General features: G+C 40.2%; 1 protein-coding gene across 1 annotated transcript in view; it reads left to right on the top strand.

Moving 5' to 3' along the window:
* LOC130747238 (glycinol 4-dimethylallyltransferase-like) overlaps positions 1-25,734 on the top strand; it is a 35,058-nt gene extending 9,324 nt beyond the window's left edge. The window contains exons 8-13 of the mRNA XM_057600146.1: positions 5,906-6,007; positions 23,813-23,908; positions 24,009-24,080; positions 24,165-24,260; positions 25,105-25,209; positions 25,469-25,734. Of these exons, the coding sequence (XP_057456129.1) occupies positions 5,906-6,007; positions 23,813-23,908; positions 24,009-24,080; positions 24,165-24,260; positions 25,105-25,209; positions 25,469-25,510 (513 nt within the window). The 3' untranslated portion in view covers positions 25,511-25,734. The remainder of the gene's footprint in view (positions 1-5,905; positions 6,008-23,812; positions 23,909-24,008; positions 24,081-24,164; positions 24,261-25,104; positions 25,210-25,468) is intronic.
* The last annotated feature ends 515 nt before the right edge of the window (positions 25,735-26,249 follow it).

Genomic DNA, 26,249 nt, shown 5'->3' with positions numbered 1-26,249 from the left:
AACCCCAACCCTCTGTTTGCCTTCGATCTAGCCACCTTCTCCCATCTCATCCAATTCATACCTCTCCTCAGACATCACCCCCAATAAAATGAGTTACTCATTACCTCAATCTCATTACAAAGTGTGGTAGGCAAAGAAAAAAACTCATAACATAAACATGGATTTCTTGCGCCGCAGACTTCACTGCGACCTCCTTCCCCGCCCTAGATAACGTTGTCTCCTTCCACCCCTTCAACTTCTTCCAAACCTTCTCTTTGGAAAAAGTGAAAACTTGGACTTTTGATTTTCCAAAAATAATGGGAAGACCAAAGTAACGGTCAAAGCTCGCCACCGCCTTAACACTCAAAAGCCTTGCAAGCTCATCAACGTCAGATTCAAGCACATTTCGGCTAAAATTGAGCTGAGATTTTTCGAAATTAATGTCGCGCCCCCCCTTCCCGACGCGGCGGCAACCCCCATTTTTCCTTGCTTTTCCCTGCCTTGTTCCTTCTCGATTTCGTTTCTCTCCGGTTTTCGTCCGCTCGGTCTGTGCGCGGCTCGTTTTTGCTTCTGCTTTCCTCCTTGATGCGCCGCCCCCCTTTGCTCTTGTTGATCCAGTTCTGCTTGCGACTGATCCTTGGTCTCGCTTCGTCTGGTGGCGTCGATGGCAGATCTGTGCTCCTGTTTCTGACTCGCAGGGTCTGGATGGGTGGTTGTGCGTTGCAGCGGGTCTGGGTGCTCGGAATCTGGGCTTTGGTGTGCCGTCAGAGGGCAGTGGTGGTGGTTCTGGGCTGGCTTTGCAATTCCGGGTTCTCGGCGACGATTCCAGGATCCTCTGACTTTTCCTCCTGATGGTGTAGGCGTTCGGTTGCAAGCTCTGCCTCCCCCTCGCCGTAGGCGGCATCGCTGCTCTTCTCTGAAGCGAGTGTCATCGGTAAGTCTCTTGGCTTACCTGATCTGTGCTAGCCTGTTGAGGCCAGATCTGGGAGCGTGGTGGCCTTGTTTGCGGCGGCGTCTTCCTCCGTCCCCCTTGGAGTCAATACCACTGTTGTGTTCAATCATAGGTCGTTTTACTGCGATGTGGATTTGGTTCGTTTCCGAGCCTTGCCTTTGACGCTTTCGTCGCTACTACGCCTTGCAAACATGTTGTTGTTGGTGAGCCTCGTTGCTTGCCTTGATCTGTGCTAGCCTGATGAGGCCAGATACGAGTCTGTGGTGGCGGTGTAGTGCGACGGCGGCGCCCCTGTTTTCCCTCGCTCGGAGTTCCACCCTGTTTTTCAGAACACTGCTCGTGGCTCCTCAAATATGTTGATTCTTTCTCATATTTGATCCTTTCAGAGTGTTTATTGATGTTCAATCCTTCACTGTTTTGCAACTTTGGTGAGATGTTGCGCGGCGGAGTTTTTCTGAAGGCTCTATGCAAACTAGGTTAGTGGTCTCGACGCAACTCGAGCCATCAGTGGTGATTTGATCTCTTGGGCTTAGGTGCTTTGGTCGATAGTTCGTGCGTTGTTGCATTTCTAGTGCCGAGTTGTGGCTCCGTTTTTGTTGGGTTGTGTGACATTTGTCACAAATTGGGTCCTCAACGGATGTCCGCCTCGTAGGTTTTTGATCTGAGTTTGTTCTCATGATCATTGGGTAGTAGTTTTATTATCTGCTTTGTAGCATTGGATGACTTTTTGTACTATCGATCATTTATATATATATATATATAACTTTTGTTTTCAAAAAAAAAATATGGCCAGAAGAAGCGGCATAAAATCCCAACATATCAGTAACCACCTTCGCCTCCTCCCATGTAGCCTGTGTAAAAATCACACTTTCGTCGGCATAGAATAAGTGTGACACACATGGTGCGGTAGGAGACACACGCAAGCCATGGATAGAGTAATCCGCCGCCGTCCTAGCCAACATAGCCGGTAATACCTCCCCACAAAATATGAACAAATATGAAGATAATGGATCACCTTGGCAACCCCCGTCTAGGAGAAATGGAAGGCGTCGGCTACCCATTAATCAATATCGAGAAGGAAACCGTACTCACACACCACATAATGAAGGCCAGCAAATGAGCCAGGAAGCCCATCTTACTAATAGTTCCCTTCAAAAAATCTCACTCAACCCAGTGATACGCATTGGACATGTCCAACTTAAGCGCCATTAAACCGTGTCTACCCGTCACCTTCTTCTTCATGTAGTGAAAGCACTCAAAGGCCACAAAAGAATTATTAGTGATCAGCCTATCATGAACATATGCACTCTGAGTCTCACTAATGATATCTGATAGCACACTCTTCAATTTGTTGGAAATAGTCTTTCTAACCAGTTTGAAAACCACAAAACCCAAGCTGATCAGTCTAAACTATCTCGCATGGAGTGGTTTTTAACCTTCAGAATCAGAACAAGCAGAGTCTCATTAATGGAAGTTGGACTAACCCCTTCATTCAGAATGTTCAACACAAACCGCGTCACATCGGGTCCTATAACATGCCAAAACTTCTGATTGAACAAAGAAGGAAAACCATCTCTACTCGGTGCCTTCGTAGGTGCATCTGACGCAAGGCACCCACTGCCTCCTCTACACTGAAAGGCACAAAAAGCTTAGCTCTATGATGCTCGGATAGACGATCACGAACTAAATTCGCCGCCTCATCAACCCGAGAAGGGTTAGATGAAGCAAAGAGCTCCTGGAAATAATGAACCATAACTCCCGCAATCTCTACCTCAGCCACATAAGATCGTCCAGAATCATCCTGTATTTTGCTAATGGTATTGCACGCTTTGTGTCAAACGTCTCCTGCACCACCTCCTCCGTATGAGCCATAACCTGAAGCTGCAATAACTTATCCTACAAACGTTTCAGATCCTCCTTAAACTGATCAAACCTCAATCGCCCCCACTCTCCAAGACTCCCACCAAGGGCCTGCAAACTATCTGTGATAACCGCCTGGCCATTCCCCCAACCGAAGAAATCACCTCCTCACACTCCTCTCTACCTGTCAACCACAACTTCTCATACCGGAAAAAGGTGTACTTTCTTAACCGCAACCGGACATGGAGAGGTCGATCACGAGATCATAACAGGATTGTGATCCGACTTCAGGCGATGAAGGTGGTCAACCTGTATAATCTGCCAAGAGTCCCGCCATGGCACATTCGCTAAAGCATAATCTAGCCTCTCATCAATAGTGTATGGAAGTGTCCTCTTATTTCTCCATGTGAAAGGAACACCAACAAATCGAAGATCCTCCAAACCCAATGTCAAAAGACTTCAAGGTATTATTTTTTACCTCAAAGGAGATCGAACCCGGGCCAGAAGCCTAGGCGAAATCTCTTAAGGAAATGGACATTCACCACTTGTGCCACCCCTTGTGGTTGTGTAATTTTTAATTAAATTAAAATAAAATTTTTAATTTAAAAATATTAAATTATTTAACACAATTGTACGTAGAAAATAAAAAAATTAAACATTATTATTCACTGTATAATTATTATTCATCTTCATCATTCATTACATCATCTTCATCTTCATCTTCATCATTCATCCAACCCCAACCTTCCAAAACCCATAAACCACCCCCACTTCCAAAACCCCACGCAGCACACCCACACTAGCAGTAGTAAATTATTAATCTAAGATTTTCAAATTCAACCATTTGACTTTTCTTCTTCTCTTTAACTTTCCATGATAACCAAAATTATATATACATACTTCACTGAACCCCAGTTAAGTCTTTTGGCCACCCCCATTCCCCGAACCCCATCGAGCCCACCCCCACCCAATACCCAATCAAACCCACCTAGAACCCATCGCACCCACCCCACCCATAACCCCATCGAACATACCCCCAACCACAAAAACCAACCCTTAAAAAACCCATCTCAACCCACTCCCACCATCGCCCCCAACAATCAAAATCCCCAATTCAATCCCCAAAAACCCATAAATCCACCCCCCACCGATCAAAAACCCATCGCAACCCACCCTACCCTCACCCCAGCCCCACCTAGAAACGCACCCCACCTAGAAACTGAGTCCAGAAACCCCATCCAAAACCAAAGAGAAGATGGAGAAGAGGAAAAAATAGAAAGCGATGGGTTGCAATGAGTTTTCATCAACAACATCGAGATCGGAAAGGGGACGATGTGTGTCATGTTCAAAATGGATTGCGATGTCTCCAAAGTTTTGGGTGTCTTAAATGTAACTCCTTTTTCTCCATAGTTGGGGTAGTGGGGGTATTGGTGCTAGTACAGATCTAAGGAAGAAGAGAAAAAGTAGTCGTCGCTGTCTTTTCCTTCTTTCTCTAAGATATGAGAGAAACCAATAATAGAGAGGGAGAAAGAGGAGGATGAGAATGAGGGAGGTGGTTTCTGGTTGTTGGTGGTGGTGGTTTCTCTAAGATCGAGACCGGAGATGAAAGGCCTTTACAGCAACAATTATGGTGTTGTTGTTGACGACGATTCTTTCCCTTCCCTTTGCTCCATAATGATTCTGCCTCTAGGGGCGATTGGTACAAGGTTGGGAAATACATTCCCGGGAATGTGGAGGTAGGAAATCATATTCCTGTGTTTGTTATAAGGTTGGAAATTGGATGCCCGGGCATAAAACATTCCCGGGAATGGCATAACTTCGGTCATTTGATTCCCATGAAATGAGTTGGGAATCTTGCATTCCCATGAGAAAGTGGATGTAACTTCCCACTACTCACAAATTCCATCATATTTTTTTTTTCATTTTGAATTTTTGAATTAAATAAAATTTAAAAATATTTCTGGGAATCCTAAATCCTAACCAAACACACCTATAAGTCTTACCCAGGAATGATATTCTCAACAATCAGACTCCCATGAATATTATTCTCAGGAATGTATTTCCCAATCTTGTACCAAACGCCCCCTAGGTTTTACTCATTTCCCTTCTTTTTCTTCTTCTTCTACCTGCCTCTCCCTTACTTCATTTTCTTGTTCAGTGGTGGTTGAAGGTTCTCAGTTGGGTAGTAGTTTTTGGGTGGGTTTCTCTAAAAGCAAGTTTCTGGAATTTCTTTCTGCATTTGAAGTTTTCTTGATGAAGAATAGTTTAATTTAGTGATTAGGTTAGGTGATTTAATTTAGTTATTAATGATGTTTTCTAATTTTTATTTTTTAATTAACCATTTTTATTTAATTATATTTAATTGATATGGAATTAAAATGCTAATTGAAAATTATACGTCGCACGCCATGTCTGCCATAGCCTGCCACCCGACATGTTCGCCAGAGTTCGGCCCTCCGGCGATGACTAATACCAAAACGCATGAAATGTTAGGGATATATCGCTTAATATTATTTGGAGAGAGACTAAATTCAAAACTAACTATAAAGAAAGGGATTTATTTGACCATAAACGGAAACCCATAATAAAATTAGTATATTACTAAAATTAATATTTTTATATTTAAATTATTATTATTATTATTATAAATTATATTAAATATATATAAATATTGAAATAATTGAATTTAGGATAACAGTACTGAAAATGAATCGAAAACTACTATCATCTATTGTCAAGATAATTCTATCATATCATAGTTCTCTTTCTCTCATGATAACTTTTACACATGATATACATGATAGGATAAGGGACAAGATTGAGTTATCATATCTTGCTGGCAAAACAAACAACATATTAGAGCCGAATATGATTACACTGTTTTTTTTTTTTCTGCTTATCATCTTGTTCACCAAATAGGCCTTAAAAGCATTCGTGTTTAAATCAATTATTTTAAATTTCAAAGAATATTAAATATTAATAAATTAATTGATGCATTTTAATTACTATCATTTGTGATTTATTTTGTTAAGATAAAAAATAGTATACATTGTTTTTTTTTTTGAATAGATATACATTGTTTCTTTGATGGTGAGAGTGCTTTGAAATTTCCAGGTGCCCCTATTACGATGGAAGGGACATCCAGTGCTCGCAGCAATATGCCTCGTTTCTCTTACTGCACTTATACTTCCAATCACAATTTTCTTTCATTTCCAGGTTTTCTCGTATAGCTAATTATCATTTTCGAAGACATTTAGTTTCCGGACTTGATTGACAGAGGGTTACTACATCAAACTAATTGTTAACATTATTTAAAAAAAAATTGTTATTTAAGGTTATATACATAGTTTATAAAATCAATTTTTAATATAATTGAGCTAAACTAGTCTTATTTATATTTACATATGTCATTTATTTTTTCTATTTTTCCACAACTAATTCACACCAATATGATAAAGGTTTTTTCCTCATTGTTTGTACTGCTTTTGGCTAAACCTTTATGATTCAATCATAGTAAAGCAGATACGGGTTTATCGTCCTCAGGGATTGTGTGAACATTAGTTCCACCAGTTAAACATTGATCTGAGCGGATACAAAGATGTTGGATAAATTGTTTTTATGGTTTTTGAATATAAGGAAAGCGGTAAAAGAATGTTTACAGGGATAACAAAGAAGAAAACATATTTAGAATGCATTCCCCTAATCTTCTAATTGCTTTCAACTCAAACACTTTTGCAATGGTTCATTTCATTTACGATGCCGAGAGTTATCCACCAAACTATCCCTAGCCTAGGTGAATCTATCAATTGGAATTCCTAGACGTAATCTCTTACCATCTAGAAAACCCAAAAGGAATAATATAGCTCAACTTCTCTCTCAAAGACATTCCCAATGACCAATTCATCCTAAGACAAGGTATCCTAGGCTTGCAAGTCTCTGTTGTCACTCCGAAAACTCCTGTTAGAACTCAGAACCCCACCTGTCACGTGAAAATCCACTATTGTTCCTACCCAAGATATTCTCACCCTAAGAAAATTGATGCACTAAGCAGTTTCTCTCTTTGACCAGACCCACATCAATCTCTCGATCTAATGCTAGTCCCTTGAAATTTAACACGGATCAACCGATACATGAAGCACAAAAAGCGAAAACCTAAGACATAGGTGTCTACTCTCATTGAACTAAGCATACACAAACTCACAATAATCTCCCGATCTATCTATGAATTAGTGAAGCTCTATTGATTATCAATTGATTGGTTAGAAGCATGAAGTGCAAAGAGAAACACAATACATGAAAGATTATCATTTACATTGATGAAAGGGCTTACAACAATCAAAGCATCAAGTTATAACATCCTAAATACAAAAATAGAAACAAAAACTACAAGGGAAAGGGAAGAAAGAACCGAAACCCAAGAGGAGACGACGTAACCACAACCATGGAAGCTTTCCCAAGCTTTCCAAGGCTTTCGGGAGGTTGTCACCGTCCTCCCATGGCTGCCATCACCATCTTGAAGCTCCAATCCATCCAATCCTAGCCCAAGGACCCCTCCTCCATGAAGTCCAGCTCCCTTGCTCTGTTATGGTGCCAAAGTTGGGAGAAAATCGAAGAGAATGGGAGAGATGGGTCAAAAAACGAGTTTCTGCCCTTTAATAAGTGTTTAGGGCGGTCACAGGGTGCTGGGCGCTCATCAGAGGCCGCCGGGCGCTCTTCTTCCTTCAGCATTAGGTTTCTTCAGCTACTTGGGCGCTCAGCGCCCCTTTTTGGGTGCTCAGCGCTCTGCCACTCTAAAAAAAATCAAATTTTCACTTTAAACTTGGATTCTTCATGAATTTCTTCCCTGCATCAAAAGTCCAAGTTAAGCTCATGAAATATATAATATTTATATTATTTCTAAGTTAAAGCTAAGTACTTACTAAATCAATTACTTTGGGGATAAAATGATAAAAAATGCAAGCATACAAGTCAAATAAGTGCTTAAAATGATATTCAAATATACGTAAAATGAGCACTTATCACAATACTCGCACAAGAGTAATGATATGTGTAAATAAAAGGTGATAAGATAGATAAACTTTATTGGTTAATTCTGAAAAATTATTAGATATGGGTAAAACCAATGTTTAAAAAACCGGACCGGTCACTAAACCGGTCAAGCTAGTGGTTTAAGGTTCAAAGGTCTAACCGGGGTTGAACCGGGGTCGAACCAATACTAATTAAATGATATTTTTAAGACTTTTTATATTATATGTTAAATAATATTTAATAATAATTATGATATCTTTGACTTAAAAAATTAAAAACACATATGATCGTACTGTTTCACTTCCCTTTAGGTTTAACTATTTGATAACAATGATTTGTGTGTATGCAAATAAAGGAAAAAATAAATCAAAGGCAGTTTTTTTTTTTAAAAAAAAAAGCAAAAGAAATTGGTTTTGTAGAAGCAGACTCATTTTTTTCTTTTTCGTCAAATGACAACCCCTTTTTTAAGAAATATTTTTTTTGATTGGTGAAAGTAGCTTTGTTAAAAAAAGCCCAAGAAGTAAGCCCATAATAAACCCTAAACATTAATGCACTCAAATAAGAACCTACACAGCACCCAACCTCTTTCTCTCTTGTGCTGCGCAGCAACCAATTCTATTTCTCTTTGGTGCCTCTTCAACGTTTTCTCTCTTTGTGATAGAGGGAGGAGTCAAGGAAAAAAGAAGTTGTATCATCCTCACTTACAAGAGAGATGACATATTTCATTTTTCTCAATTTTTCTACACTGACTTCTGTGCACACCATCTCTGGGAAAGGAAAACTTTTATTATCCAGAAACCATTGATTTCACGAACCGAACTGAACCGGGGAACCACCGGTTTTCATCATCCGGTCAACCGGTTTTTACCGGTTTTTCCGGTTCTTGATCGGTTCACAGTTGCTCCGGTTTTATGGCTGTTCCGGACCGGTAGTGGCACCGGTTCCCGGTCGAACCGGTCAGACCACCCGGTCCGGTTCGGTTTTTAGAACATTGGGTAAAACTGACGATGCATAGACTTCTAATTCAAAACAAGCGTGTTTTGAATTTTTAAAACAGCAAAAAATTTAAATAAAGAAAAAAATCCAAAACAACAAAAAAATATTGAAATGAAGATAGTAAGCTTACAAATAGTACTAATATGTATGGAGTACATGTAAGTCACGAGCTATCGGCTAACACCATCCTCTGTATACACTAACGACTCGTTTGACACATCATATTAGACATGATAGTATAAGTTTATACAATACATTATAGACTTATCCATTATTTGGTGCTAACATTTTATTGTAAAAACTTAGTGCCTGTTTGTTTTTTACTTGGGTGAATGTGAAAGCACAATCACTCAATCCAACAAGTGCATTCCGTTGGCTGAATGAGTATTGGAAATCGTGATCTCAAATTCCAATGTTTCAAACAGACTTCCTAATTGAAAATCAAACATACACTTATACATCAATCCCCTTGCCTACCAAAAACAAAATACATCAATCCCCTCTTATACAATAAAATGATGGATTATTTAATCTACCATATAAATGATAGATAAAGCATGATAAAAGTGTGATGTATAGCCACAACCAAACCGTCCACCATAGCCACCACACCGCCCTCCACCATTTTCTACCACCACTCTCCACCACCGCCCTCCACCACCACCGTCGCCGCCTCCACCACCTCCATCGCCACCACCACAATCGTCATCGCCGCCACCACTGCCACCACCTTCGTTCTTGTCATCTCTATCGCCACTGCCACCACCATCATCACCATCACCTTCCACCACCTTCCACCACCTCAACCGCTATTGTCATCGCTTCTACCACTCAAACTGCCATGACCCATCACAATCACTACCACCACATCAACCTCCCGCCGCCACAACTATCATCACCATCACTTCCAACACCACCACCACCGCTACCACCACCTAAACAACTATCGCCACCACAACCCTCCGTCATCGCCATCACCACCTCCCTCCACCGCTGCCGCCACCATCACTTCCAACACCGCTGCAACCTTAAGCAACACTTAGCATCACCGCTGCCACCTCTACAACCACCACCACCCTTCATCACCGCCACCGCCATTATCGCAGCCACCTTGGCCGCCACTGCCATCTTTACCACCCACTAACACCATCTTCATTTTTATAATATATGTCATTATTCAATATTTTAAAAAATATATATAAGTTTATATTAATTTAAATGAAATGATAAGTTATACAGTGGGTCACCAAACATTGTATAGTATTAAAATTTTATCAGGCCTAATACTATCGGGCCTAATATTATCAGGTCTTATACTATCAGACCTTAGAGCATCTCCAACGTTGGTTCCTTAAGCCAAGTGGAGATGCTAAGGATTGTTTATTATTTTTTGGCAACGTTGGAGCTAGTCTAGTTGATACTTTGGTTCCTTAAAATAAAATGAGAGTGAAGGTATGAAAAACGGTAGAAAGGGGGGGTTTGAATAACGTTTTCAGTATAAAACTTCCACCTTAAAGATTTTGACAAATCTTTCGAGAACTTAAGTGCTAAAGATAAGAGATAGAAAAGCACACAAGGATTTTATCCTGGTTCACTTGATAAATCACTCAAGCTACTCCAGTCCACCCGTTAAGGTGATTTCTTCCTTCTTAGAATGAAGGCAATCCACTAATCAGGTAAGAGTTACAACTGCACTTGAAACCTACAAGTGACTAACAATTACACTGATTTAGCTCACACTAAGATTCACTCTCTTAGTATTCTCTAGGATCCGATCAACCTTGATCTCCTAAAGGAACTAAACAAACTGTTTATCAAAGAATTGTTTACAAGAAATTTGCTTCTAAAAAGCTAATAGTAAACTCAATGAATTTCAGATGAAAGAAAGCTTAGAAGAATTTAAGTTTGTCTTGCGCGTATGTGAATGCTTCTAGCCGCTTCTTTCAGTCTTCAGCCTCTTTATATACTCCAAGGATTAGGGTTGAGCGTTGCATGGGAAATGCTACCGTTGGAGGGCAGTTCTGGAAAATCCAGCTTCTGCTGTGTCTGAGACTGTTAGGTAGGTCGTCAGGAAGGTACAGTTGCTTTTGTACTTGGATAGCGACTTGACCTTTAAACCTAGGAGACTTCTGATCAGGGGAATGCTTCATATTGGAACTTGTGAAGCCGGTTGATCAGAGTCAGAGGGAAAGCCCAGATCCTCTGACCATTGTTTCTTCTGATTCTGAACTCAGAGGGAAGAACATGGTCTTCAGAGTATCTTGCTTCTGGACATCAGAGTTTCCACTATTCAGCTTCTGGATCTTCAGAGTCTTCTACACCATCAGAATATCTGAGCCTTCAGTGTTTCTTGGTTATCAGACTTTCTGGATCTTCAGAGCTTCTAGTGACTGAGTCCACATCAGAGTTTGTATAACTTCAGAACTTCTGAAGCTTTTCCACTGTTCATACTGAACATGGTGAATGCGAAAGCGTTGCTTGGGTTGCTCTTTATACACAGTGCTTCTGATTTGTGTGAGATTGAGTCAAGGTCAGAGCCTGTAAATAGCACACTCAGAAAAACACGTTAGAGTACCACAATTGTTCATATCAAAAGGTTAACTTGTAATCATCAAAACATAGAGTTGTACTACTAGATCAAAACTTGATCTTACAATCTCCCCCTTTTTGATGATGACAAAACTAAGATTTTTGATGAACAATTCTTAAACATTAAACTGAATTCACTCAGAGTTTAGAGATATAGAATAAGACTTATCCTGATGTGAATAGTTTATCTTGCTCATTCTGAATTCAAGTCACTGCTTGATTCTGAGCTTAGCTCCCCCTGAATCTAATACTTGATGAAAACGTTAGTAAAGTCTAGATTCTGAGCTAAATGATATAAGAGTTCAGAGTGAAAAACTTATGACATAGATGAAAATCGAGTAATCAGAGCGCATAAGTAATCAGAGTCACGGACAAGGTATCAGAGTCTTGGGTATCAGAGTCAACTTAGAATCACTTCAGAAGAAGTGAAATGTATTCCTTGTATTTGCCCAGTGACACATCTATGGTCATGAAGGTGGAACTCTTAAATTCTCCAAAAGAAAAATAAATCACACTAACACATCTTACACATCAAAAACTGGGTTTACTCCCCCTTTTTGTCATAAGCAAAAAGCTTGGGGTGTGAAAAACTTAGTTTGAAGTACAAGGTACTCCCCCTTAGAGAAGGTCTAAGTTTAAAGAAAAGGAAAACGATGCAAGAATCAGAGTTAGGCGAAATAAAGAGAAGAGTTAATGCAAGAGAAGAACGTTTACCACCGGTCAAGGGAGTAAAGAGAAGGGTCAGTTACCAAGAACTTAACCTCGAGAAACTGTAGGAGCATTAACTTTCAGAGAGAAAGTGAAGCCTATATAAAGCGTTGGAGAGAAAGGTAAGCTTCACACCTCGAACAATTTTCAGTAAGGAAAAAAATGGCATCATACATCGTAGCACTAGAAGAGCTGAGGAAGAAGGCCTTCGAGGAGGACTTGTTCCTGAACATCAGGCATCCCGAGGGTACAACGACCATCTCGGAGCTAACACGGACACTGCTGGAGGAGGACCTGCGTCCAGAGTTGAAGAGAGACCTGAGGGAATTTCTTGCCTTCGTGGAGGAGGTGCAAGAACTCAGCCGGCTTGAACTCAAGCTGCTGGAAGAAAAAGAGATCTTGGAAGAGAAGCTCAAGACTGCAGAAGAGATTCTGGAGAGGGATGAGCTAAAGGACAGGCTCAGCAACATCCAGCATGTACTGGAGCGTCTGGAGAAGGATAGGTCAGAGCAGCGCCAGGAGTGCAGAAGAATGAGGAGGGATCCTCCATTCTAGACTTTAGGGAAAGAATGTATGATGTAAACATAAAGAATGTATGATGTAAACATAAAGAGATTATGAATAAAAAGATTTTTGCAAACATATGTGACACAAATATATATAGATATGCATAGATAATCACAAACGAACAAAGTAGAATAATTAAATAAAAAGAAACAGAAGTTAACAAAATAAAACAACGTTAAAGAAAAAGAAAAACGAAGAGATCCTAAAACTAGGGTTTATCAGTTCGATGCAGAAGTTCCATCATCATGTGCTTCATTTCAATTAGCATGGATTCATGAGTGTCAAGACGCTGTTCCATGATGTCGAGTCTGGACGAGCTTGACTGAGTAGAACCGGAAGGAACATTCTGAGCAGATTGAGGAGCTGGAATGGAAGCAGAAGCAGCAGGAGTAAACACTACTGGTGCAAGTGCTTGGCATCTAAGGGCTTCGGCCTCAGCCTCAAGTCGTTCTGCCTCTAATCTGGCTTGTTCAGCTTGAGCTGCTGCTTGACGTGCAGCTTCTTCTGCTTGAGCTTTCTTTCTCTTGGCTTCTTCAATAGCTTCAAGAAGCTTATGTCTCTGTTCTTGTTTATGAAGAGCCACCCTTCTAGCAAACCTTTACTTTGCAGCCTCAATCCTCTGACTTCCCTCTGCATGCAGGAGCTGCATCATAATTGGAACTTGAGCCACCAGCCACGTGCCCAGAGTGTTCCACTCATCAGCCACACGTTCAGCATTCTCACTTAGGTCAGTCTGACCGTGCACATTGCGTAGCCTCAAGGAGGCTTCATGATAGAAAATATTGATGCACTCAGAGAGAGATGTGGGTCGGAGGTGAGTATAAGGAATTATGGAGAGGTTGGTTTCAGGAGAGGCTGGGTGATTGCTGTTGTGGGCTTCAGAGGCACCTTGTGGAGAGCCAATGTTAAACATTTGAGCATTGGGTTCAGAGGTTCCAAGGTGAGGTTCTGAAGTTTCAACCAGAGGATGAGGTGATCTAACCGAGGATTGGTTAGACACAGATTGTTCTGGTTCAGGTTCTGGTTGAATAGGCTCTTGTTGGTCAGGGGCAGGGTGAGCTTGTTGAGCCAAAGGGTCTGCCTCTTGTAAAGGATTGGCCAAGATAGGTTCATCTGGGTCAACTAGACGTTCAGGTCTAGGGCCAGGATATCTCCTAGGGCTTGGACAAGTGAGATAATACTCTTCTAAGGTAGACACCTTTTCTTTTCTGACCTCCATGAATTTTCTAATGGATTCAGAGTTATTGGAGGGAGAAGAGTCAGCAACATTGGTTGGGAAGGATACAGGTGTAAAGGCTGTGGAAGAGTCTGTATCCGTAGGTCTGAGAGCCAGTCGTTCTGATGCTCTTGGGACAGAGTGATCAGAGGTTCTGGGTCCAGGTTCTGTTTGGGTAGGCTCTGGTTGTTCATGAATGATGGGTTCAGAAGTTAATGGGTTGTACGGAATGGTAATGGGAGAGGTTGGTTCTTCTGACCTAGATGGTTGGTTCTGGAGCAAATTCCAGAGAGGTGCTTCAGTAGGGGAAGGTTGAAAGAACGAAGACCTTGGGGAATGTGGTGGAGAGGTGGTTTGTGCAGCTGGTTGGGATTCAGGAATAGGAGTGAGGGGATTTGAAGAGTGTTTGAGCATGGCAGATATGGGGAGTGCATCAAATAAATTCAAATCATCATCAGAAGCAATTGCAGACTTACTTGAATGTGCTGATGATCTTGTCACTCTGGCAGGAGTTTCAATCCTTCTGACCACTTCAGCAGCTGGTTCCACCCGAGTAGGCTTCACCACGATTCTGACCTGCTTCTTCTTCTTCTTAGGAGGACCATCCTCATTATCACTATCATTACCATCATCAGGCTTGCTGGTTTCATCTGGCTTTCTCTTGAGTTGACCAGCCTTCTTCTTTTTGATCAGAGGGACATCTGATTCCTCAGAAGATTCTTCTAGGATCATCTTCCTCTGAACTTTCTTCTTGGGAGGAGAAGGAAACTCTGGAGCTGGCGGCAGTCTGCTGAAGAAGTCATCGAGATCAATTTCGAATCCTTGAGCCCTTAGGTCTTCAACATAGCACCTAATGGCGTCAGGATTGTCTGCCTGTGTCCACAGAGGGTAGTCATTCAGAGGCATCCTTCTACTTCTGATCTCAGAAGATGTGTCTTCATGGGCAGGAGCAATCTTCTTCTTGATTAGGCCCATCTTCTTTAGAGAGTTTGCCGTGAAGACATCACTGACAATGGTGGTCAGATCCTCTGTGCATCCAGCATTTATCAGATCTTGAATGAGGCCACTCTCAATGAAGAGATCAGACAAAAGTCTCCCGAAGGGAATATACTTGATCGTTGACTTGATGGAGGCAGTGGTACGAGACTTCCGGATACATTCCTTCAAGTAGGAGAACAGGAAGTAGGGAAGGCAGATCTTCTTCTGGTCTTGGATGAAGAACAACATCACCTTCTGGTTGAAGTTGATGTAGTCTGGGGAACTGCCCTTTGGTCTCTGGTTTATGCAGTGGAGCAAAATTTTGTGCCAGATCCTGAGCTTGGGATGAAGGTCCATCACCTTGTAATTCGTCTTGCCCGGTTTGTAAGTGGTGTACAGGGCCTTGTTGATTGTATCCTTGGTATTGGGTTTCAGCTTCAATTCCGTGAGTTGGAAACGATACCCAAAAGCAGTGTCTGCACCCAGCAAATTCACGAAAGACTTCTCTGTGATGATGATCTTTCTTCCAAGAATGTGAGATACCACCTGAGTATCATCGCAGTCGGCGTGCTTCCAGAATTCCTTGATTAGTTTATCATACACCGGCCCTCGAAGTCTGTTGAAGTAATTTCCCCAACCTTGAACTTGGACTTCAGGACGAAGATCATACCCATTTGCAGCTAGGTTGTCGAGGTCGAATCTCCATTCTGCCAGGACTTGAAGTTCCTCAGGAACATATACGCAGTGAACGGCACAGCTCCGTTCTGCAATTGGAATAATCTGCTCTTGAGCTTGACCTTGATCTGGCGTCGGATTCTCAGGGCCCCTTTGACCCGTTGCTAGACCAACTACCATGTGAGGGAACTGGGTTGCATCTGCAGTAGTTCTTCTGGTTTGAGTCACCATTTTTGAAGCGGTTGAAGGTTTAAGGTAGAAGATGAAGGTTGAAAGATGAAGAGAGATCGAGAGAGAAATCGAGGATAAGCGGTTTTGAAATAGCAGAGAGAGAGAGAGTAAAAACCGGAAGTGAACGAGATCGTGTGTGTATAGTGGGTTTTGACAAATAACTGTTGTTGATTCAAAAAGCACTTTAAGATCAACGGTTGAAAATTAAAGATAGATAGTAACAGTAAATACACAAATCACACACAGGAGAGAAGCACATCTACACGCAATCATAACAGACTGTCACACGGGCACAAGGAACTATGCATCAGAAATGCTGACACACGTGTTGCTGTCTCAGCTTCAGAGTCAGTACCAGTGGGTACACACACTCTGATTGAGTTACCTTCTGGACTAGACATCTTCTGATCAAGAAGTATCATAGTCAGAGGTTCTGATCCATCTTCACTCTGGACAAAAGTCCATGTTCAGATTTTTCAGAATAAAATTAAATCTATCCTCTGCTAAGGGCTTTGTAAAGATATCTGCCCATTGATGGTCAGTATCAACAAACTTCAGAAGAAGTACGCCCTTCTGTACATAATCTCTAATAAAATGATACTTTACCTCAATGTGCTTTGCCCTTGAATGCAAGATAGGGTTCTTACTCAATGAGATTGCAGCAGTGTTATCACAATAGATTGGGATATTGCTCTCAAGGATCTGATAATCCTCCAGCTGATGTTTCATCCAGAGCATCTGAGTGCTGCATATTGCTGCTGAGATATATTCTGCCTCTGCAGTTGATAGTGCAATGATTGATTGCCTCTTGCTTGCCAATGAGACTAGATTGCTTCCCAGAAATTGACAATTTCCAGAAGTACTTTTTCTCTCTGTTCTATCTCCAGCATAATCAGCATCACAGTAACCTGAAAGCTTATACTCTGATGTTTTCTTATACATCAAGCCAAGGTTAGTGGTGCCTTTCAGATACCTTAGGATCCTCTTAACAGCAGTTAAGTGGGTTTCCCTTGGATCTGATTGGAAACGAGCACATAAGTGAACACTAAATAGTATGTCTGGCCTAGATGCAGTTAAGTATAGAAGTGAACCTATCATGCCACGATAGAGCTTCTGACATACTTTACCACTTTTATCTTCTTTCTCCAGAATGCATGTAGGATGCATTGGAGTCTTGGCCACTGTAGATTCCAGCATATTGAACTTCTTCAGAAGTTCTTTAGTGTACTTGCTCTGATGGATATATGTTCCTTCTGGTGTTTGATCAACTTGTATTCCCAGAAAGTACTTTAATTCTCCCATCATACTCATCTCAAATTCAGCCTGCATCATCTCAGAAAATTCTTTGCATAGAGATTGATTAGCAGAACCAAATATAATATCATCAACATAAATTTGCACAATTAAGATATCATCTTTATAAGTCTTGCAAAAAAGAGTTGTATCTACTTTACCCCTTACAAACTCATTCTCCAGAAGGAATGAGCTGAGTCTCTCATACCATGCTCTGGGAGCTTGCTTCAGACCATAGAGTGATTTCTTCAATTTGAACACATGGTCTGGTTTCTTCTCATCTTCAAAACCTGGGGGTTGATGAACATAGACTTCCTCTGAAATATAACCATTTAGGAAGGCACTCTTCACGTCCATCTGATGTAGAACTATGTTGTGATTTACTGAGAAAGAGATCAACAGTCTGATTGCCTCCAGTCTTGCTACTGGAGCAAATGTTTCAGTGTAGTCTATTCCTTCCTGCTGGCTGTAGCCTTGAGCAACTAGCCTTGCCTTGTTTCTGACTACATCTCCTTTCTCATTCAGCTTGTTTCTGAATACCCATTTCGTTCCAATAACATGGACACTCTCAGGCTTCTTCACTAAGCTCCAAACATCGTTCTTGGAGAATTGATTCAATTCTTCTTCCATGGCCAGAATCCAATCCTTGTCCTGAAGAGCTTCATCTATGGACTTGGGTTCAATTAAGGACACCAATCCTTTCAGACTGAGCAAGGTCTCTTCAGAGGGTCTGAAGGCAGATCTGGTTCTGACTGGTTCGTCTTTGTTGCCCAAAATCAATTCCTTAGGGTGAGCTGCAGTGATTCTGCTCTTCTTCAGAGTTTGTGAGTTAGAGGGACCAGCTTCTTCCTCTGGTTCATCTTCCTCTGGCTCAACTTCCTCTAGAGCTTTGCCTTTGTCAGAAACATTAATGCTTAAATCTGCAAACTTTTCAACTAGCTTTGACTGGTCAGAGTCAAGCTTATCGTCAAATCTAACATGAATAGATTCTTCAATAGTCTTAGCATCAGTATTATAAAATCTAAAACCTTTAGATCTCTCAGAGTAACCGAGTAATAGACACTTAGAAGACTTAGCATCAAATTTATGCAATCTATCCTTAGTATTGAGAACATAACAAACACAGCCAAAAGGATGAAAATAAGAAATGTTGGGTTTTATGTTCTTCCACAATTCATAAGGAGTCTTATTCAGAATTGGTCTCACAGAGATTCTGTTCTGAATGTAACATGCTGTATTTACTGCCTCTGCCCAAAAGTGCTTAGCCATGCCAGTTTCTTGGAGCATGGTTCTAGCCATCTCCTGAAGAGTTCTGTTCTTCCTCTCAACAACACCATTTTGTTGAGGAGTTCTGGGACAAGAGAAATCATGTGCAATTCCATAGGAATCAAACAGACTCTCAAATTTGTCATTCTCAAACTCTCCACCATGGTCACTTCTGACACGCACAATCCTACAAGCCTTCTCGTTTTGCACTTGAGCAATGAAGGTAGAGAACACAGCATGAGACTCATCCTTGCGGGTTAGAAACTTTACCCATGTCCAGCGGCTATAGTCATCAACGATAACCATCCCATATCTCTTGCCACCTATAGACTCAGTTTTCACTGGTCCAAAAAGGTCGATATGCAGAAGTTCCAACGGCCTTGAGGTTGAGACAACATTCTTTGCCTTGAAAGGGACTTTTGTGAATTTGCCTTTCTGACATGCTTCACAAAGAGCGTCTGAAGCGAACTTCAGATTGGGTAGGCCCCTGACAAGGTTTAGCTTGCTCAGCTGAGAAATCTTTCTCATACTGGCATGCCCTAACCGTCTATGCCATACCCACTGCTCTTCATTAACAGACAGAAGGCACTTCACATTCTGAGCCTCCAACTCAGATAATCTGATCTTATAAATGTTGTTCTTCCTCTTGCTGTTAAACAGAACAGAGCCATCGATTTGACTTACAGCCCGGCAGGAATTTTGATTGAATATAACATCATAACCCTTGTCAGCTAATTGACTTATAGACAATAAGTTATGTGTTAAGCCGTTTACCAATAACACATTATCAATGCATGGACTACTATCTACACAAATAGTACCAGTACCAACAATTTTACCCTTTTCATTTCCTCCAAAGCCAACTTCGCCTCCAGGCTTAAGTTTCAGCTCTCGGAACATACGCCTTTCTCCCGTCATGTGACGCGAGCATCCACTGTCCAGATACCATGATTGGTGTTTCAGTGGAGCTATCAAGGATATCTGCAACATAGATAATCTTGTCCTTAGGTACCCACTTTCTGGGTCCTCTCTTGTTAGTTACCCCAGAGGTTCTGATCACCTTGGGTGTCTCAACATGATATTTTAAAGGAATATTTGCATGATATTTAGTCATAGAGAAGGATCCCTTTTTAAGAGGGTTTTTAGCAACTTTAGCAGGTACAGGATCAAGCAATATGGTACCAGAGGGAACAAAGCATTCATACAAGGATTTAGCTTTAGACACAGAGGGCTCATTTCTAATTGGTTTAGAATAGCCAATGCCATGCATTCCATTTCTGCTTACGCCATAGATCATTGAAGCCATTAAGCTTCTATCCACGCTTTTAGCTAGGAATCTTTGAAAAGACTTTTCATACTTAGATTCATTTCTACAATCAGAGGCATCACAGGCAACAATTTCTTCTAACTTAGCAATCTGGTTCTTAAGCACAGAGTTAGAATTGATCAAGGCATGATTATCATTTTTCAAATCAGAAATAATTTTCTCATGTTCAGAAGGAGTCTTGGAAACAGCAGATAAGTTCTTTTTCAGCTTCTTATGCTTAGACAATAAGGAGTTATACTTATCCATAATATCAGACAATGCATGTTTCAGTTCAGAGGTAGAGAAAGAAGCGAATACCTCATTTTCATCGTCTGAGTTAGGATTTCCTTCTGATTCTGAGTCAGAGTCAACAACTCCCTTTGACTCTGCTTCCTTGTCTTTGACAATAGCCATGAGTCCTTGGACTTCACCATCAGAGTCAACATCCTCTGACTCTGATTCATCAAATGTCACCATCAGACTCTTCTTTGTCTTGAAGTGCTTCTTTGGTTTCTTGTCCTTCTTCAATTTTGGACAGTCACTTTTGTAGTGCCCTGATTCTTTGCACTCAAAGCATGTGACTTCCTTAAGTGAGGACTTCTTCTGACCTGAGGATTCAGACTTTCCTCTTGCCTTTCCAGAGCCTTTGTATTTGCTCTGCCTGTGCTTCCAGATGCGATTGAGTCTCTTGGAGATCAGAGTCAGCTCATCTTCATCAGAATCTTCTGACGCTTCTTCAGATTCCTCTTCTTCAGCTTGAAGAGCTTTTGACTTCTCAACCTTAGCCTTTTCAGATTTAGATTTCAAGGCTATGGACTTTTTCCTCAGATCTTGCATCTCTGAGCGCTTCAGCTCATGACATTTCAAAATGCTGATGAGTTCTTCTAAACTCATATTCTCAACGTCTCTCGTGAGCTCTATTGAAGTCACTAAAGGCATCCAACTTTCAGGAAGACACCTGATGACCCTTATGACATGATCTTTTGTTGTGTAGCTCTTGTTGAGAGGTCGTATGCCAGCTACAAGCAACTGAAATCTGGAGAACATTTCTTCAATGGACTCATTTGGCTCCATGATGAAGGATTCATACTTTTGGATCAAAGACAATGCCTTTGACTCTTTGACTTTCTTGTTTCCTTCATGAGACATCTTCAGAGATTCGAAAATGCCTTTCGCAAACTCACGATCTGTAATCTTCTGGTACTCTTCATAGGAAATAGCACTTAGAAGAATTGCTCTTGCTTTGTGATGTTGTGAGTACAGCTTCTTTTGATCTGCAGTCATCTCTGACCTTGAGATCTTCTTTCCATCTGCATCAACTGGACGCTCGTAGCCATCCACAATAATATCCCAGAGATCTGCATCGAAACCCAGAAAGAAACTTTCCAGTCTATCTTTCCAATATTCGAACCTTTGACCGTCGAACATAGGAGGCTTTGCATTGTAACCATCTCTTTGAGTTTCACTGGTGGTGGCAGCCATTGTTTTTCACACCGGCCCGGATCACTGAACACTGTTAGGTGTGGTAATCAGAACTTGCGCTCTGATACCAATCGAAGGTATGAAAAACGGTAGAAAGGGGGGGTTTGAATAACGTTTTCAGTATAAAACTTCCACCTTAAAGATTTTGACAAATCTTTCGAGAACTTAAGTGCTAAAGATAAGAGATAGAAAAGCACACAAGGATTTTATCCTGGTTCACTTGATAAATCACTCAAGCTACTCCAGTCCACCCGTTAAGGTGATTTCTTCCTTCTTAGAATGAAGGCAATCCACTAATCAGGTAAGAGTTACAACTGCACTTGAAACCTACAAGTGACTAACAATTACACTGACTTAGCTCACACTAAGATTCACTCTCTTAGTCTTCTCTAGGATCCGATCAACCTTGATCTCCTAAAGGAACTAAACAAACTGTTTATCAAAGAATTGTTTACAAGAAATTTGCTTCTAAAAAGCTAATAGTAAACTCAATGAATTTCAGATGAAAGAAAGCTTAGAAGAATTTAAGTTTGTCTTGCGCGTATGTGAATGCTTCTAGCCGCTTCTTTCAGTCTTCAGCCTCTTTATATACTCCAAGGATTAGGGTTGAGCGTTGCATGGGAAATGCTACCGTTGGAGGGCAGTTCTGGAAAATCCAGCTTCTGCTGTGTCTGAGACTGTTAGGTAGGTCGTCAGGAAGGTACAGTTGCTTTTGTACTTGGATAGCGACTTGACCTTTAAACCTAGGAGACTTCTGATCAGGGGAATGCTTCATATTGGAACTTGTGAAGCCGATTGATCAGAGTCAGAGGGAAAGCCCAGATCCTCTGACCATTGTTTCTTCTGATTCTGAACTCAGAGGGAAGAACATGGTCTTCAGAGTATCTTGCTTCTGGACATCAGAGTTTCCACTATTCAGCTTCTGGATCTTCAGAGTCTTCTACACCATCAGAATATCTGAGCCTTCAGTGTTTCTTGGTTATCAGACTTTCTGGATCTTCAGAGCTTCTAGTGACTGAGTCCACATCAGAGTTTGTATAACTTCAGAACTTCTGAAGCTTTTCCACTGTTCATACTGAACATGGTGAATGCGAAAGCGTTGCTTGGGTTGCTCTTTATACACAATGCTTCTGATTTGTGTGAGATTGAGTCAAGGTCAGAGCCTGTAAATAGCACACTCAGAAAAACACGTTAGAGTACCACAATTGTTCATATCAAAAGGTTAACTTGTAATCATCAAAACATAGAGTTGTACTACTAGATCAAAACTTGATCTTACAGAGAGTACCTTGTGCAAGGAACTCACTCTGCTTTTGATTCGCTAGGTTAAAATAGTATTTTTTCTCTCACATTCATCAACCCCAAAAAAAAGAGGGCACCATAACAGAACTGAAGAGGAAGATGAACATAAGCATATAGCCAAAATCAACCATCACAATATTCCAAAAAAGCACATAACCAACCAAAATATCCACTAAAAATCAAGATTTATTTACACACAAATGAAAAATAATGAAAGATTAACTTTTTTTTACATTCAAACAACAACAACTCGATGATCTTCTTCTGGAAGGCTTTCATGTCACTAATCTAGAAGCCTTGAACCACTGCTGGAAGCTTCAATCAAGCTTGGACCACCAATATGCTTTTGGACCTCTGATTTGACTTTTGGAGGTGAGAGGACAGAGAGTAGATAGGAAAACGATGGGGGCTTGACAGCAGAGATGGAGGCTGGGGAGAGTAGAGGATGAAGGCCAGAGAGATCGAGGCCTGAGAGGAGAGCAAAAGATGAAGAAGATGGAGGCCAGAGAAGATGAGGAGAGGAAAGGAGGGAACATACCAGAGAGGAAGAAAGATGGAGGCTGGGGTGGTAGCTATTGAGAAAGAGAGCCTAGGCGGAGAGGACAAAGAGAGAGTGGAGAGGGTGGAGAAGCTTATGGAGAAAGAGGGTGGAGAAGGTGGGGCGACTGAAGTGAGAGATAGTGGCTAGGGTTTTGGGGGAAAGAGAAAGATGGTTGAGTTATATAGGGGGTGACCGGTCGGTCACCCGACCTTTAGTGACAGGATGTAGCCGATATTGACCTATTGTTGCCGGGTTTTTTTTACCTGTAGCAACATGTTTTTAACTTTTATTGTTATAAATATTAATTAGTTTGAGTTTTGATTTAATATTATAATTTAAATTTAAATTGACTGAAAATAAATTCTACAAATTAATGTGGTACGGTGAGACACGAGTGATATATCCTTGTAATAGTAATTTAAGGAACCGTGGGTTGGAGCAAAATCTACTTCAGTTCCTTAGGAGTTCCTTAAGTCTGATGTGGTGGCAGTATGAATCCACAGAAATAGTATAAAATAGTGTTAAGGAACAAAAGTAAGGAACTTGAGGTTGAAATTGCTCTTATACAATATCTATACATCATACCAAACAGATCCTAATACATTTTCACCACAAATTCCTAGAAATGCAATATTTTCCAATTCCCCTTCCATTTTCTGATAAGTCGAAAGTAATAAAAGGAACTGGTGCATTTTAACTTTTTTTAAGTGCATTTTAATTTTTAACTATAGTAGTTTTTGCTAACGTCAGGCTAATAAGTTACTATAAATTTTCATTGAACAAAGATATCTTCCCGAGAAATCCAAATACTTTTTTATAGCTAACTCACGTAATATTGTCCAGACTTATGTGTTCAAGAGGACAACTATCTTTTGGAGACCACTGATTTTTGTTGTTGCATTCACAAGCGTCTACTTTGTAGGTGTATCATTGGGCAAGGTAAACTATATTTCGTCAAAACATATATATTTGTTTTTAATGTCAAAATTTTGGTTCAAAATCTATATAGAGTGTAAGCCTTTTGGATTTATATAAGTAGGACATACCTGACATGGAAGGAGATAAAGCATTTGGCGTCAATTCCTTTGCAGTTCGTTTCGGTACAAAACGGGTATGTCCTTCAAGTGAAACATCCAACCATATTTGGGTATTCCTTCTTGTATATCATTGTATTTTTCTAACTAATTTTTGTCAGGCATTCTGGCTTTCTGTTACGCTGATCGAAACGGCTTTTGGAATTGCCCTATTTACGGCAGCAACATCTTCTTATTTGTGGAGTAAAGTTATAACAGTAAGATGATTATACATGTATAGGTTGCAGTTATATTCTTCTTCCACTTAAGGAGTTATTTTATGTATACACGACACGAGAATGAGGTGCAAGTTTGATAACAAGTGTTAAAACATATAACACATAAAATAGTTTTTTAAATCTTAATAACTAATATATATTGACTTCGATTATCTCGCATGATTGGTCATCTTATTTTCTTATATATCATTAATTATTTTTTTAATTAATTAGAACTAGCTAGGATTATCTTCTTAGTATATTAGAAATTAGTATTTTATCTTTTGTCACACATCTTTCCGACCAATATCAATGAAATTTTCACTACAAGAAAATTGGCATTTAGCGACGGACATTCTGCGGCGGTTACGCATAAACCGTCGCAAAATGTAAACTTGAGGCGTTTTTTCAGGCGGTTAAGCAAGCCGCCGCAGTTTTCATACAATTTGCGGCGGGTTTTTTTCAATTAGTGGCGGTTTTCTTGACATTTGTGGCGGTTATTTCAGGGGCGGTTCAACCAAGCGCCGCAGAATGATTAAATTAGAAAACCTAAAATTAAACCCCTCACCTAAAATTTGTTATTCTAAGTATTATTTTTTTTTTCCTTTTTCTCTACAATAACATATCTACAAAAATTGAGTTTGATAGGAACATTTCTTATCCAACAAGAGAGATTGTACCATTGATAAAAAAAAATATAAATATATGAGAGAAAATCCTCTCAACCAATGTGAATACAAGAACATTGGAGCCTAAGGTGGATATATATTGGGCCAACACTGGGACATTAACTTGTTTAAATTCTGTAGCAATGTTCATAATTTGTTTGGTGCCAATATGATAGGGTTTGGGATATGCTGTTCTGGCTTCAATTCTCTGGTACAATGCCAAAGCTGTAGATTTGGGGAGTAAAGCTTCCCTACAATCCTTCTATATGTTTATCTGGAAGGTAATCATTAACCATGAAAACTATTAACCAATTGCTTAGTACGTTCAATATAATGTGATAACTGTTTACAAGAAATAGCTATTTGATTGCTTGTCCCTTGTTTTTAAAAATACAGGTAAATTAGAAAAAGTGATAAGTTATTTGTGAATATTGATTTTTTACAATGTTTGTGAACCACACGAATCATCACAAAACATGAATTATTTTTAGTTTGTCTGTCTAATTATTATCCAAGTTTTTAACTAAAGTCTTTTTGCAGCTACTTTCGGCACATTACTTCCTTATGCCTTTTGTTAGATGATGATGCAGCAGCATAGTTGAAGGCTTAACGCAACCAACTTACTTTGTGCTTGTTTAGAATCACATTTCAAAGGTTGTAAACGTACGTGAATCGAATTGAAGCTTCTACCTAAACTTGTATTAGAGTGTTTACACATGATGTCCTCCAAAGAATTTGTATAAATGTTAAGAGTGCGTGGAAAACGATACTCTACCTTTACCAATTTAAACCATGTTACATGTGTATCTGAAAAGAAGCTATCATATGTAATTTTTTCATCCTATACTACTATATGCTTACATGAAGGTGCAAAACAACAACAGAGTCACTTATGGTATTTGTATAAGGCTCAAGAATTCATTTAGGGTGGCCAGTCCTCAATATGTCAACAATAATAGCAGTTCCATGCATTTCATTTAGTGTTGGATCATACCATACGTATATTCACAAAAACAACCTAATTATACTAAATTATAATGCCCAAGATAACTAGATAAATAAAATGGTTGCTCAAGAAACATTCCAAATCATAATTATGTTATATAACCCAAAAAGATAAAAGGGATTAGTGGGTCACAGATTCTGTCCTACACTCACAAATTAGTACGACGAATTTAAAATCCGGCTTTCCTTCCAGACAATCTACAAAGCCGATTTATATGTCTAGTGCTCAGTTGTAGTACAATAACTTGTCCAAATTAAAACATTAAGCTATTCTAACACGGAGGCGACCGATCAGGGTAAAGTGATTCTTACCATT

Source organism: Lotus japonicus, chromosome 1 (genome assembly GCF_012489685.1).
Source record: "Lotus japonicus ecotype B-129 chromosome 1, LjGifu_v1.2".
In the NCBI taxonomy this organism is placed as follows: Eukaryota; Viridiplantae; Streptophyta; class Magnoliopsida; order Fabales; family Fabaceae; genus Lotus; species Lotus japonicus.
Note: the sequence above shows the minus strand (reverse complement) of the source record. Positions and strands in the feature narration are given on the sequence as shown.